General features: G+C 39.2%; 1 protein-coding gene across 1 annotated transcript; it reads right to left on the bottom strand.

The window, feature by feature from the left end:
- Positions 1 to 5211: 5211 nt before the first annotated feature.
- Positions 5212 to 11939, bottom strand: LOC106573110 (ALX homeobox protein 1). Its single transcript, XM_014147821.3, has 4 exons — positions 11555 to 11939; positions 10203 to 10507; positions 9299 to 9427; positions 5212 to 6292 (listed from the first exon to the last, which is right to left on the bottom strand). Exons 1-4 carry the CDS (start codon positions 11778 to 11780, stop codon positions 5963 to 5965), a joined length of 990 nt encoding a protein of 329 aa, XP_014003296.1. The 5' UTR covers positions 11781 to 11939; the 3' UTR covers positions 5212 to 5962.
- Between the last annotated feature and the right edge of the window lie 1934 nt (positions 11940 to 13873).

The raw sequence follows: 13873 nt of genomic DNA, 5'->3' as shown, positions 1-13873 counted from the left end.
GTTCACTCTCGCTAACTGACCTGACTGTTGTATGAATCAGGTGAAAATGCCCTCTTGAAAACAATCAATCCATTAAAGCATAACTGCTGCAGCTATAGGAAACAACACACATGAAATACCGTCAGAGTCTAAGCCCTGTCTAAGCCGGGGGAGGGTGGTTCTACCAAGCTATATTGAATTGTTTTAAGAAGGTCATACTAAGGATCATTTAGCTATTTGAAGTCAAAAAAGAAATATATATATAAAACAATTATTTGCAGAACATTTTTGGGGTGCCTTACTGCTATTATCCCATACAAATGCATTAAATAACATATTCACTAAATGGAACAAAAGATAGCCCCCCAAAAAATATCAAAAGGAAGTTTGTTCTGAGGTGTCTATCCTATATCTGAGCGATATAAGAAAGCTCAGGAAACATTTGTTAGAATTGTTTTGCATTAAACAGTCTCCATATACTGTATACCTCCATAAATTGTTTTAACTGGGGTGAACAGTTGCAGTGATTGCTCTCTATCCAATAGCATAGACAGTGAGACAGAACTGCCCAGCTGCTTCGTTTTTGTTATCATAAAACACCACGTTGCAATTTTTTTTACTTGAGAAATACTGCACCAAACACCTTAGTTAGATGTACAATTGCGCAACTAAAACATTATAATTAATTACAGATTTCTTGAGTTATCTTAGATTAATTCTGGGAATTTTGAGGAAGTGATATAGGCTTCGGTGTCTACGGTGTCTCATGGGGGACAAACATCATTAACCAAAAGCGATTCAGGAAACACACCTCCAAGACTTGTTCAGTGGCTCTTTAATTTACAGCAAAGACATTAAATAGATATTGTCCACATTTGTCCTTAAATGTCAATCAAAAATAGCAAAAACTCATCTATAGACTTCTGCTCTGGAAAATGTGACCACCATATTTCTAAAGTAAACTCTGTTTGATGTAGCGATGTCTTCCTGTTGACAACTCAGCCATCACTCTCTCCCGCTTCCCCCTTAGTTCTCCCTTCCCCACCTCCACCCTCAGTCCTCTCCTTCCCCCTCAGTCCCCCCTCCCCCCTCCCCCCTCAGTCCTCCCTCCCCCACCTTCCCCGCAAGACAGAAATTGGGGGGGATAGAGGGACACTCTTCTTAATGGCTGAGGTTAACCTAGCGGGATCAAACCCATTGGAGTTGCAAATGGATCTGGTCTGTAGGAGCAGGGAGCGATGCGTGGGATGAGGCTGGGAGGACTCCATCCGACACACACACACACACACACACACACACACACACACACACACACACACACACACACACACACACACACACTCATATGTGCAGGCTGGGCTGCATCATCTGTCTCTGGGTCAACAAGTTGCTGTGATCATCATAAGGAGAGGAATGAGAGGGATGGGGGCTGATACTGTCGGGGGGATAGGGGGTGGGTCATGATTTCCCTAGGGAGGCAACTGATGGCCATTCTGATTTTGACAGTATACACTCACATACATTGCATTCGGAAAGTATTCAGACCCCTTGACTTTCCACATTTTGTTATGTTACAGCCTTCTTCTAAAATGGATTACATCGTTTTTTCCCTCATCAATCTGCACACAATACCCGATAGCAAAAACAGGTTCAGACATTTTTGAAAATGTATTAAAAATAAAAAACTGAAATACCTTATTTACATAACTATTCAGACCCTATGCTATGAGACTCAAAATGTATCTCAGGTGCATCCTGTTACCGTTGATCATCCTTGAGATGTTTCTACAACTTGATAGGAGTCCACCAGTGTTAAGGTTAATTGATTGGACATGATTTGGAAAGACACACAACGGTCTATATAAGGTCCAACAGTTGACAGTACATGTCAGAGCAAAAACCAAGCCATGAGGTCAAAGGAATTGTCCGTCAAGCTCAGAGACAGGATTCTGTCGAGGCACAGATCTGGGGAAAAGTACCAAAAAATGTCTGCAGCATTGAAGGTTCCCAAGAACACAGTGGCCTCCATCCTTCTTAAATGGAAGAAGTTTGGAACCACCAAGACCCTTCCTAGAGTTGGCGCCTGGCCAAACTGCGCAATCGGGGGAGAAGGGCCTTAGTCAGGGAGGTGACTATCAACCCGATGGTCACTCTGAAAAAGCTCCAGAGTTCCTCTGTAGAGATGGGAGAACCTTCCAGAAGGACAACCATCTCTGCAGCACTCCAATAATCAGGCCTTTATGGTAGAATGGCCAGACAGAAGCCACTCCTCAGCAAAAGGCACATGACAGCCCGCTTGGAATTTGCCAAAGTGCACCTGAAGGACTGTCAGGCCATGAGAAACAAGAGTCTCTGGTCTGATGACACCAAGATTGAACTCTTTGGCCTGAATGCCAAGCGTCACATCTGGAGGAAACCTGGCACCATCCCTACGGTGAAGCATGGTGGTGGCAGCATCATGCTGTAGGGATGTTTTTCAGCAGCAGGGACTAGGGGACTAAACAAGATCGGAGCAAAGATGAACGGAGCAAAGTCTTGATGCAGGTTCTTCTCAAATAAGAAAGTTATACCGTTGTTTCTGTATGGACAGCCTATGGGGAGGATTTCTAAGTACAAATATTTGGGTTTATGGTTCAATGAGCGTGTCACGTCCTGACCAGCAGAGGGCGTAATTGTATTAGTTTTGGTCAGGACGTGGCAGTGTTTTTGTTATATGTTAGTTAATTGGGGTTGGACTCCCAATTGAAGGCAGGTGTGTTGAGTTGCCTTTGATTGGGAGTCCTATATAGTAGTGTGTGGTTTTCCTTGTGGTTGTGGGTAACTGTTTCTGTTTAGTGTGTTTCACCTGACAGGACTGTTTGGCTGTCAGTTTTCTTGTCTTGTTTTGTTTGTACAGTGTTCACGTTACTTAATTAAATATTGATCATGAACACTAACTCTGCTGCATTTTGGTCCACTTCCTCAGACAGCCCTTACAGAGCGATATACAGTACCAGTCAAAAGTTTGGACACCTACTCATTCCAGGGTTTTTCTTTATTTGTACTATTTTCTACATTGTACAATAATAGTGAAGACATCAAAACTATGAAATAACAAATATGGAATTACGTAGTAACCCAAAAAAGTGTTAATCAATCAAAATATATTTTATATTTGAGATTTTTCAAATTAGCTACCCTTTGCCTTGATGACAGCTTTACACACTCTTGGCATTCTCTCAACCAGCTTCAAGAGGAATGCTTTTCCAACAGTCTTGAAGGAGTTCCCACAAATGCTGAGCACTTGTTGGCTAATTTTCCTTCACTCTGCGGTCCAAGTCATCCCAAACTATCTTAATTGGGTTGAGGTCGGGTGATTGTGGAGACCAGGTCATCTGATGCAGCACTCCATCCCTCTCCTTCTTGATCAAATTGAGAATGGGTGTTTTAGTGAGATTCTGCTGGGTCCCAACACATTTGGGTGTGGAAGGGAATTTAATTGTAGACCAATTAGCCAAAAGATCATTAATATCATATCTTGTTTCAATGTTCCACTGGGTAGAGGCGAGGCTAAATGTAAGATCAGAGACATGTTGATACATGTATGGCAGAAGAGATGAGACTATGAGCCTAAGGGCCAGCATTTATATGCCCTCCAAAGAAAGGTTTGTGGACCAAGATTCCAAGATCAGATTAGGAAGGAAAAGGTGGTGTTTGCTCGATTGCGTTTAGGACATTATACATTGAACTCGTCATCGATTGGTTGGCAAGCATGTGAATAGTTTCTGTCTGGTGTGTATGGTCGATGAAACGGTGGAGCATGTGTTGTTATATTGTTGTAAGTATGTTGAAGAGGTGGATAGATTAAAGTGTAGGGTCATTGAGGTTGGGCGGGGTTGGGGTGGGGGGGTTGGAAGGGATTTGGGGGGTGGGGAGGGTCACAATTGGCCCAGCGTCATTTGGGGTAGGCTGTCATTGTAAATAAGAATTTGTTCATAACTTTGTTGCCTGGTTAAATAAATGTTGGATGTAAACAAAATATATATATATATATATATATATATATATATATATATATATATATAATTAACCACACACTCCAGCACAGTAGGTGGCGGCATGCACCTTTAATGTTGGTTTGCAGACCAGCATTATGAAGACGACGACGTAAGGTCAACACAATCGCACATTAGATGACGGATTCGGGGTACTATTTTTGAAATGTCACATAATACAAAACGTTCTTCTTTCGCATAATATTTAGTACACTAGTATGGGTACTTGGACAAGGCCACTATCTGTATGAGGTAGTAGACGTTGGTCTATTATTATCTTGCCTCCTCCATCCTTTGGAAGGAAGCATATTAACGTGTATCATGAGCTTATCCTATGCGGTATATGGTCTATTGGAAGTCTACTGAGCAGGCTAGATGAATCTATGAATTTTAGTAAGATAAGAGTTGGAGTTTAATTAAAAGTAGAGATAATCCGAAGCCAAGAAAATTACATCATTCTTGTAATGACATGCGTTGCAATTGACCCAATGTGCTCTGACTCAGTCCAAAATATCTGCTATCTGAAAGCCAAGACCTCAAAGCATATGTCAGGCTGAGCACTATAATTTTCCTGGTCATGTTTCGAGACCTAAACTTCTCAATAAAGGACCCTTGTTTTGGTACGTTTGTAGATACAGTAAAATACTCTGATACATAGTTTTGATTGGCAATAGCCAGGAAGTGAAGTAGTGCTCCTAGGAAAACAAAGGCAGTGCCATATCAAAGCATCTGACACAACTTATGGTTGTAATTGAATCAAGCGTGCCATTAATATGGACAAGTTTTCCACAATGAGATGAATAGACAGTGATCTCAAAGAGAGAGCAGCACAATGGGTTGCAATCACCTTTTTTAGAAGAGTACAAAGGCATAGAACATGCTCATGTTTAGTTTCCATGTGGGCTACAGCATATAATGTGTGTGACTTTAGGAGGGAGGGGGGGGGGGGGGGGGGGGGGATTAATAATATCAATGATCTATAGAGTATCTGAAGAGATGCACTATCTGAAAAGTTTTTGTTTATTATTATTTCCATGTAGATTATGCATATAATACTATACTTTTTAATACTTCACTCACACTATTGTAGTGTAGCCTAACACTTTGCTTACATCCCTGTACCGCCAACTCGGAACGCCATCCCGAGTCTATACTGAGCGAGGGAAATGCAATAAAACAAAAAATATACTATCAAAAATGATGTCACAACATATGTTTTTATTACCTTTTTACAAAAATACCAACTGCTTCCTGTGCTGGTGCCAAACAACACAGACAGAGCTAATGGGGGTTAAATAGCTTTGCTGCAAAGCACACAGACATATCAGTGTGTCAGTCCATTTCATTTCTGTTCAGGTCCTCTGTATGTCCAGAGCTGCATGGGGCAATGGAATTAGAAAGCACAGGGAATGACAATATACACACCTCAACACTTGTACTGTAAGTCCTACAGTGTAGGACAAACTGAAGTTGAGTGTAAAAGCCATAGACAACTTCGTTTTCAGCAACACATTGTGCCTCATTATGAATAATAATATGGGCAAAGGGGGCCCACTTAGGGGAGTGTTTCCATTACTCTTTCACATCGGTTGTTAACCTGAAAGTAAGTGTCGCCTGTGTGGATTAAACTGATATGCACTCACAGCTCAACCTTGATGAGGTGACCTTCAGTAACCTTGAAGCAGTTCATCATCTCTGTCTTCTAACCTTTGACCAAAAGGGTCACAGTTTGTTGGAGCATGTCTCTCCAGCAGATGGCTAGTCAGCGATCAGCATCTAGGCCTACATCATTCAAATTTAAGGAAGTCCTTTTCCATCATCCGGTGTCACAGTCAGTTCTCTGTCAGTCATTCAACATTGGGGATATAATTATCGTGCGTAGTATTAATGTTAAAGTTAGAGTGGCTATGAGTCAGTCGGTTGGGAGGACAGAACGTTCACAATCCCAATCAAATGGCCCAGGATATGTTAGCCGCATGTTCCTTGGCCTTCATCCGCAGCACGGCGATGCTGGATGAGCGTCTCTCAAACTCAGGCTTGGCCTCGAACGGGTGTCCGTTGGGTGAGGGTGTGAGGAGGGAGTCAGCCGTGAAAAAGTTGTTGATGGAGACGTGTCCAAACTGGTTCTGCTGGTTGGGGAAGCCCACATACCCGTGGTCGGCTGCGGAGCGGGGGGAGTGGGAGTAGGAGGTTACACAGGGAGGGGATCCACGGGGGAGCATGCAGGAGGACACCATTGAGCCATTGGGAGCAGGGCTGGGCCACAGGTTGTTGGGGATCTGGGAACGGAAATGACAGGTAATTTATCTGGTTATTTATTGACCTTTCTATTCTATCAGGAAAGTTGAATGATCTTGAATATAAATTGCTCCTAACGTTTTGAATGTTCATAGTCCAATTGTGTGTATTATAAAGGTTTTCTATTTTCTTCTCATTAGTTCTATTAAGGAGACATTTTCTTTGATAAAGTGTCATCTTTTTGGATTTATCAGTCATAAAATTTTAGTCAACAATAATATATGATATACCATTTCATCCAGATGTGTAACTTTAGAACTGGTGACTTCAGATGGGGCGGCAGGTAGCCTAGTGGTTAGAGCGTTGGGCCAGTAACCAAAAGGTTGCTGGATCGAATCCCTGTAGCTGACACGGTAAAAATCTGTTAACTGTTCCCCCGTAGCCTGTCATTGTATATAAGAGTTTGTTCTCAACTGACTTGCCTAGTAAAATAAATTTAAAAAATAGCCTACAGTATATAGCTTAGGCTACCAGTCCAGAAATTGAAGTCCTGATTCATTAGGAAAAATCACATGTTGAAGATTAGTATCTGCACCCATCCTTTCCCTTGCAACATCCCTGCCAAATTTTGGTTTACAGACGCATCTAGAAACATAATTAATTGTGAAGATTTTGCTATGGTTTAGTGGTCATATGTAATGACGGTTTGTTTAGCATTGCATGGGAATTTCATTTCATTTTCAACTGGTTACAATCAAAATTATTTCCATAAATATATGACATCAGAGAGCATATCAGATATGGCCTCAATGATCTGTAAATATAGTCACATTTTTGGCACAAACGGAATATTTTTAAACAGAACCAGACCCTGCTTTTTCATAGAAATGTCCATGTCCAACCCACAAAAATGCAATTTATGTTCCCCCCTACAGTATTTACAAGGAATAAATCATCAACTTTGAACTGAATTGAGTCATGGCTGTAACTCAAACAGTAAGATACATGGGCATGCTTCAATCCCCCACTTAGCATCTGTACTATAGAATTAGGAATTAGAACACTAGAATGGGTGAACCTTCTTATGATGGGATTAAGATCAGGGCCCTGTTGCATAAAATTTTTCCCTTAAGGGTTCAACTGAAGGAATAATTTCCGCTTACCTAAGGGAATTGTATGGTATACATTGTATGGGCATGGTATAGAGCCTCACAAATATTTATTTAGGTCAGGGCATATTTGAGGGGTTTTATGGTAGTTTAAAGGCATGTATGGCAGAAAGAGTATCTGGTTACCATGGAGATGGCCTGATTCACTGACTAAATATCTACAGCAGTCAAAGGGATGCTTTCATTTTGTGAGATAGCAAAATAGAACTTCTACAATCAAGAAAGGATAACCAAATTGATTCAGAAGATAATAAACCAAGTTTCTTGACGTATTTTTTCTCCAAATTGTTTATATTACTTTCTAGTACATCAAGCTAATTTAGAGTAGATATAGCTAACTAGCCAGCAAGCTTTGTAGCCACAGATTGTGCACCTTGCATTGTTTAGCTATATAGCTAGCTTGTTGATGTTTTCCTTTTGTAACCAGAGCACCACAAAATGGTGTTTACATTGATATCCATACTGAATGAAGCAGGCAAGGGACCTCGTGGGCACCCTTAACTTTTTCAACTTAATTTAAGGGGGAAATGTACCTTAAAAGTGTGTGTGCAACTGACTTAAAGTTAAGGAAACTTTAAGGGAAAAGATGAGGGGAAAATCTACTTAAGGTGTTTTATGCAACCAGGCCGAGCCATTTTGGTCAGGGAGTTGGTCAATCATGGTTTGCCAGTGCTGTGATAAGTATTTATCTGTACTGTATGTTTGTTAGCTAGCTAGGCAGATAGTTTTAGAGGAATGATTCTATTCATTTTTCAAATTAACTGCCAATATGCCGACATTCCAATCAAATAATGCACTCAATCCACAGCCATACATTGGTTGAAATCAGTTGATGATAGGACTTAGACAAGTTGTAAATACATATAGTAGCACTCACAGCTTTCCAAGAAAACCTAAATGTTTGCATGTATTGTATGTTTAAATATATTTTAGAGGCTATTTAGAGACTACAGATAATTGGTTGGCTATAAAACCTGTATACATGTTTTTTATAATTATATGACAATATTTTAGGTTGACAATAATTATATTACAGAATTTCTGATATAGCCTATCACATGCATTAGCCTACATTTATTTACAATCTGCGATTCAAACAATAAGTAAGCCGACACCCCGCCACTGATTTGGTAAATAGCTGAGAGACGGGCCTGGAGAAATGTAACCGCTCTCAAATTCATGGACTGAGCTATATGGATGCAAGTACTGACCGTGACCATGTTTTGAGGCTATACAGTGTTTGTTTACAATTACATAATGTACAAACAAAGGAGTAAAACAAGCTTATATTTTGAGTTCTGATGAGTTAAGACAATTGAACTAAGCTCATGAGGCATTTAAGTTATATTATTTAAGAATCAATGGGTATATATATATATGATATACCAAAAATGAATGTAGCGATCAGTGATTGACCTTTTAAAAGCCCATATTCCTAAACTAGCCTCATCCCATTGACTGGATAAATAATTTTCTGAGAAATCTGAGATGCCATTCATTTCAATGGTTTGCCGAGATACATTCTAAATCAACTTTCAAAGTCTTATCTAAAATATGGTGCATAGCATACATCTTATTAACATGGGCCTATGTCAAGGGTGCTCGATATATCAAGGTGCGGTGGCAAGCAAGAGCATAATCATTTGATTTAATATACTAAATGTGTAGGCTACTAGCCCACCTAGGCTACCCTTGAAAATACAAACGAAAAGTTAGTGTGGCTAAATACGCATTAGGCTCTAATTATTGTTAACAATTACCAAATATTACACCGAAATCGAATTATTCATTCCATATGATAGAGAAGTTCAATTAGTCTAGCAAAAAATATTCAATAGTGGTAATTAAATAGTGTCTCTGGTAAAAGCGCAAACTTGCTTGTGAGTAGCTATCCGTCCTTGGCAACACTGATATGTCATATGTAGCTGCAAAATGACTTTTTGCCTGTTGAATCTGCCCATAACGTTCTCTTTTTCTCCACTTGGCTCTTCTGTTTTGAAACCACACCTAGAGGGAGAAATAGAGAAATATAATCAAACTTTTCCTAAACAGAACTGAGCATATGGGCCTATAGGTTTAGGCCATAGCCTAGGCTAATTTGACAACATGTGGTGTAGGCTAGCCTTATTTTTCGGCATGATATTGTCTGTAGACAATATTTGGTTACACAAATGCCTAATAGGCATTACCTAAGCACTCAGATACAATCAATTTTAAATAACGTGCGTACATTTGTGATTTACAGTATATCATGTATTACTTTTTTTTTTTTTTAAGGAACTCAGTCCGACTTTAAATTTACTTTTGAAAGTTGTAATAGTACAATGCAGGAGGTGCAAATTCCAAATTGGGTAGTGCCTCTTGTCATGTTAGTCATTTTATACCTTAGAGAGCTATTTATAACTTGTCAGAAATGTCCAGATCAACTTGCCGATGTCAGCTAACGCTTTTTATTTCGTTTTTTTAGCCTATAGATATTGTTGTAATTTGTTAGTCACTCAAATATCACATGAATACATAATAGACATTGCAAAATGTATAAAATTGCAATTAAATTAATTTTAAAATGGAAACATTTTCTTTGCACGTCATGACACAAATGTTTCGAAATAAGCTTTAAAGCTCCACCAACAAGAATGGTGTGAATAGTGCTTGTGCCCATAGAAATAGACCTGGCGCGTGCGCAGGGGTTGGCGTGGGATGATCCCCAATGCTGTGGAAAGGTTTTGGAACCCCTGGCCTAGAGATTAACTGAATGAAAGTGAGAGTAAAGTAGACCTACCTGCACTCTGGCCTCAGTTAGCTCCGTTCTCATCGCCAGCTGTTCTCTCACATAAACATCTGGGTAATGAGTTTTCTGAAACACCTTCTCCAACTCCTCCAGCTGTGCGCTCGTGAACGTCGTCCTGTGCCGCCGCTTCTTACTGCTTGATACGTTACTGTCACACTTGTCACTGATTTCGTACAAATCCGTTTTCTCCTGACCGGCCATTACCGGCGAGTCCCTCAGATTGCAACAGTTGTCTGTCGACCTCCCGAGGTCCACGTGCAAGGTATCTTCTTCAGTTTTGGGGACACCATAATTCGCTATAGGAAAGAAATAGAAAAGTATTATTATTAATATGATACACCAATGTTTCTATAATTTATTAGTATAAATAAATCAAATAGTGTTAAAATAGTGTTATTTAGATAACAGGGCTATTCATAAATTCGCCTACTTTAAAAATGTTTTATTTTCCTTTTATAGGCCCAATAACACCTTAGCAGAGTGACGACGATCTTGCAACAATACTGGCATATATGCTACTTTATAAGGTCATCTTTGCACAACAGGCAAGTGACAGGCCTATAAAGAATATTGACAAATATATTTAATATAAGAGATGTTGTATAAGCCCATTTGTTCTCTAACTGTAAGCAGTTAATGTAAAGAAATGTGCACGTTCGCATTTCAGTTTTGATGATAAAGTAATCCCCCCCCCCCTTAAAAGATTTAGATGCACTATTGTAAAGTGGTTGTTCCACTGGATATTATAAGGTGAATGCACCAATTTGTAAGTCGCTCTGGATAAGAGCGTCTGCTAAATGACTTAAATGTAAATGTAAATGATGGTTGATATTAATATTATTATTGACAAAGCCAGAAACAGATTTTCAAAATCAGACTTTCTAGGATATTCATAATTTCATGCCTTTTTAAATATGACCACAACTGCCCATTGCTCTTTCAAGGTATTCCTAATATAAAGATAGAAAAAAACTAAATTGCCTCAATCCAATAGCTCTCTGGCATTCAAACAGTTTTTTGTTGTTGGACAGCACTAAGAATGACATAACACATAAAAAATGACTTGTTTGAGATATGGCACATGATGATGAAAGTACCATCAAAGTACGTACTACCATCTTCGTTTCACAGGCACAGTACTATTTGGATGCTAAAATAACATGCGCAAAAATAACCTAATACATATTTGCTTCAATGACATTTATGTAACGCTTTTAGCCTGCAGGTATAGCCTTACAAGTCTAATCAATAACACATCTAGCATACACATTTCTGCGGCAGCTGAAAAATATATATTGTTAAACCCTTTAAGCATGGACAGTGAAAAGGGGCCAGTAACTAACCGTTTTGTTCTCCACACGGCGTGGACCGCTCCATTCGCGTGTTGTGCTCGGTGGTCTGTAGCCCGAAAGCCTGCACACACTTGGGCGAGGTTTTGCTGTAGTACTGTACACTGTCCAAACTCTCCATAACTTGGTCCAGCCCGCTGCCAGAGCCCATGTAATAGTCGCTGCCCTTAATCGCGTGACTTTTCAATGCGAATTTATCGTTCACGTATTCCATCATCATCTTCTTCTTCCTCAGATCCCGTCGCTCAAATGAACCTTGTCAACTGACCATATAGAATTTCTGTTGACGTTCGACAAAATGGAGCATCTATATAGGTTACCCTGGTAAGACAATAATTCGCCAAAGCCGTTAGTTTTTCTAGTCATAAAGGCACTAGCTATGGTCCCTTTATAAAGGGAGGGAGAGGGGGTTCCTTGAAGAAGCCTCCCTACATTTGAATATGGAGCAGTTAGTTATAACTCCTCCCACAATCCATACCAAACACACATTATTAAGGGATTCTAGACCCTAGACAGGATCTAAAAGCAAACAATGACATTGAATGTAATTTACAACATGTTTAGATACCCCAAATAAAGAGAGGTAACCTAATGAGTTATCTAGTCTACTGCAAGTTGAGACTGCAAATACAATTTGTGAGGGCGCATGGCTAATTTAAACGGAAGTTCGTCTTCTACACTCACTTGGCAATTCAAGTTTCTAGTTGATTTCGGCCTATTGCTGTAATAATCGGAATAAGTACTTTCATGGCAATATATTTAGGAAAATATAAATTCACAGTATAACGACTTACGGAGATATTTACAACTTTTTGGACTTCAAAACGATGCTTTTAAATGCAATACGTTCTCTAAAATGATTAATTCTAGGCCAATACAACGTGTTGGTGGCTTTTTTGATCAATTATAGGCCTAGCAATTAAGACGGATTTATTTGTGTGCTTTGAAAGACAGTTCTCCACTCTCTCCACCATATATACTAATAATCATCATCTGCATTATTATTATTATTATTGTTGTTGTTAATAATTATTATTATAAACGTTTCCCTCGTTTGTCATTTTCATTGTTAAGTTTCAGCACATGTTGCATTAACACAGCAAAACAATATTCTGATTAGTCTATGCAAGGTTTTTTAATTCAGTAACATGTATTGTTTGGTTTAGGTTTAACATGGGCCTATTGCACATATTGCAATATCAGATGTTCTTAATATATAACACCTGAAGCATGCATGGATTAGTACACTGGCAGCGCGAGACATTGTAGTTGAATATGTTTTATTATCAATTTGAATCTATAATGTGCCAGTTTTTAACAGGGGATCAAAGAAAGTTCATAATGCAGGAATCCTTATGGAATGATACGTATTATAAGGTGCCCGGGTGCTTAAAATGCACAATGCATTTAGACCAATGCATCATATGGGTTTTGCATTTCAAAGTTTTACCAAAAATAGGCTATTTAGTAATAGGGTTTGGGTGTGCCTCAATGATGCTTGCCTTCCATTATTTCCTAGCTAATAGTTCTGCACGTTTGTGAAGTGGGAATTTTATCACAACAGGACACATTGGAAAACGTATTTTTAACTTTTGGGAAACGAATAAAGACGTTTACAGTGATGGCATGGACATGTCAATGGAATCTGTGTGTCATGTTTCTATCTCTCAATTGTTCAGCAATGTTAATCGGATTTAGTGAGAGTCCCTGGAACTTCAAATAGGAGCAATATACAGTACTCACTGCAACTCACACTAAATCATGTGTCCGGCATATTCTTGTACGGATCTTTAACAAGCAATGAATGCAATGCCCCGTCCAATTTAGCAGACCAAACTACATAACGAAAGATAGGCTACATGGTGTCAGAATGGCCAGATATCATACATTTACCTATTAAACAGTTAATACTGCATTCGTGGTATGGTTTTGAGAACAACCACGAGTGAATATATATGGCAGGGAGAAACGATTGTGTGGACAAATGTATTAGCCATCACCACTGCATTATTATGTTGTGCGTAATTGCGTAAACGTGTGTGTGTTTCCTTTTCACTATATATTCTTTCACAAAGCCTAGCAATTTCGGGTGATATGAGTTTAATGAAAAAATTGAGAAAGGCGTAAAATGAGGCTATTCATAACCTTTAAATGAATTAAAGATACATTGAATATAAATGTAATAGGGCTACCTTGAAGAGGAAACGTCTGGAATAAACAGTAAATATGACCAACGTACTTTAAATAAGAGGAAAACACGTCCCCCTCCTTATGACAAGAACCGAACTCTCTTCCACCCTCCTCCTTCCATAC

The sequence above is a fragment of the Salmo salar genome, chromosome 16 (assembly GCF_965601325.2).
Source record: "Salmo salar chromosome 16, fSalSal1, whole genome shotgun sequence".
Taxonomy (NCBI): domain Eukaryota; kingdom Metazoa; phylum Chordata; class Actinopteri; order Salmoniformes; family Salmonidae; genus Salmo; species Salmo salar.
This window is presented reverse-complemented; position numbering and strand designations above follow the sequence as displayed.

Excerpts from the sequence above, each read along its gene's own strand:
- LOC106573110 (XM_014147821.3), bottom strand. The coding sequence starts at position 11,780 with ATGATGATGGAATACGTGAACGATAAATTCGCATTGAAAAGTCACGCG. Across the intron at positions 10,508-11,554 it reads GCCGTGTGGAGAACAAAACG|CGAATTATGGTGTCCCCAAA; the intron begins GTTAGTTACTGG and ends TCTTTCCTATAG. Across the intron at positions 9,428-10,202 it reads TAACTGAGGCCAGAGTGCAG|GTGTGGTTTCAAAACAGAAG; the intron begins GTAGGTCTACTT and ends TTCTCCCTCTAG.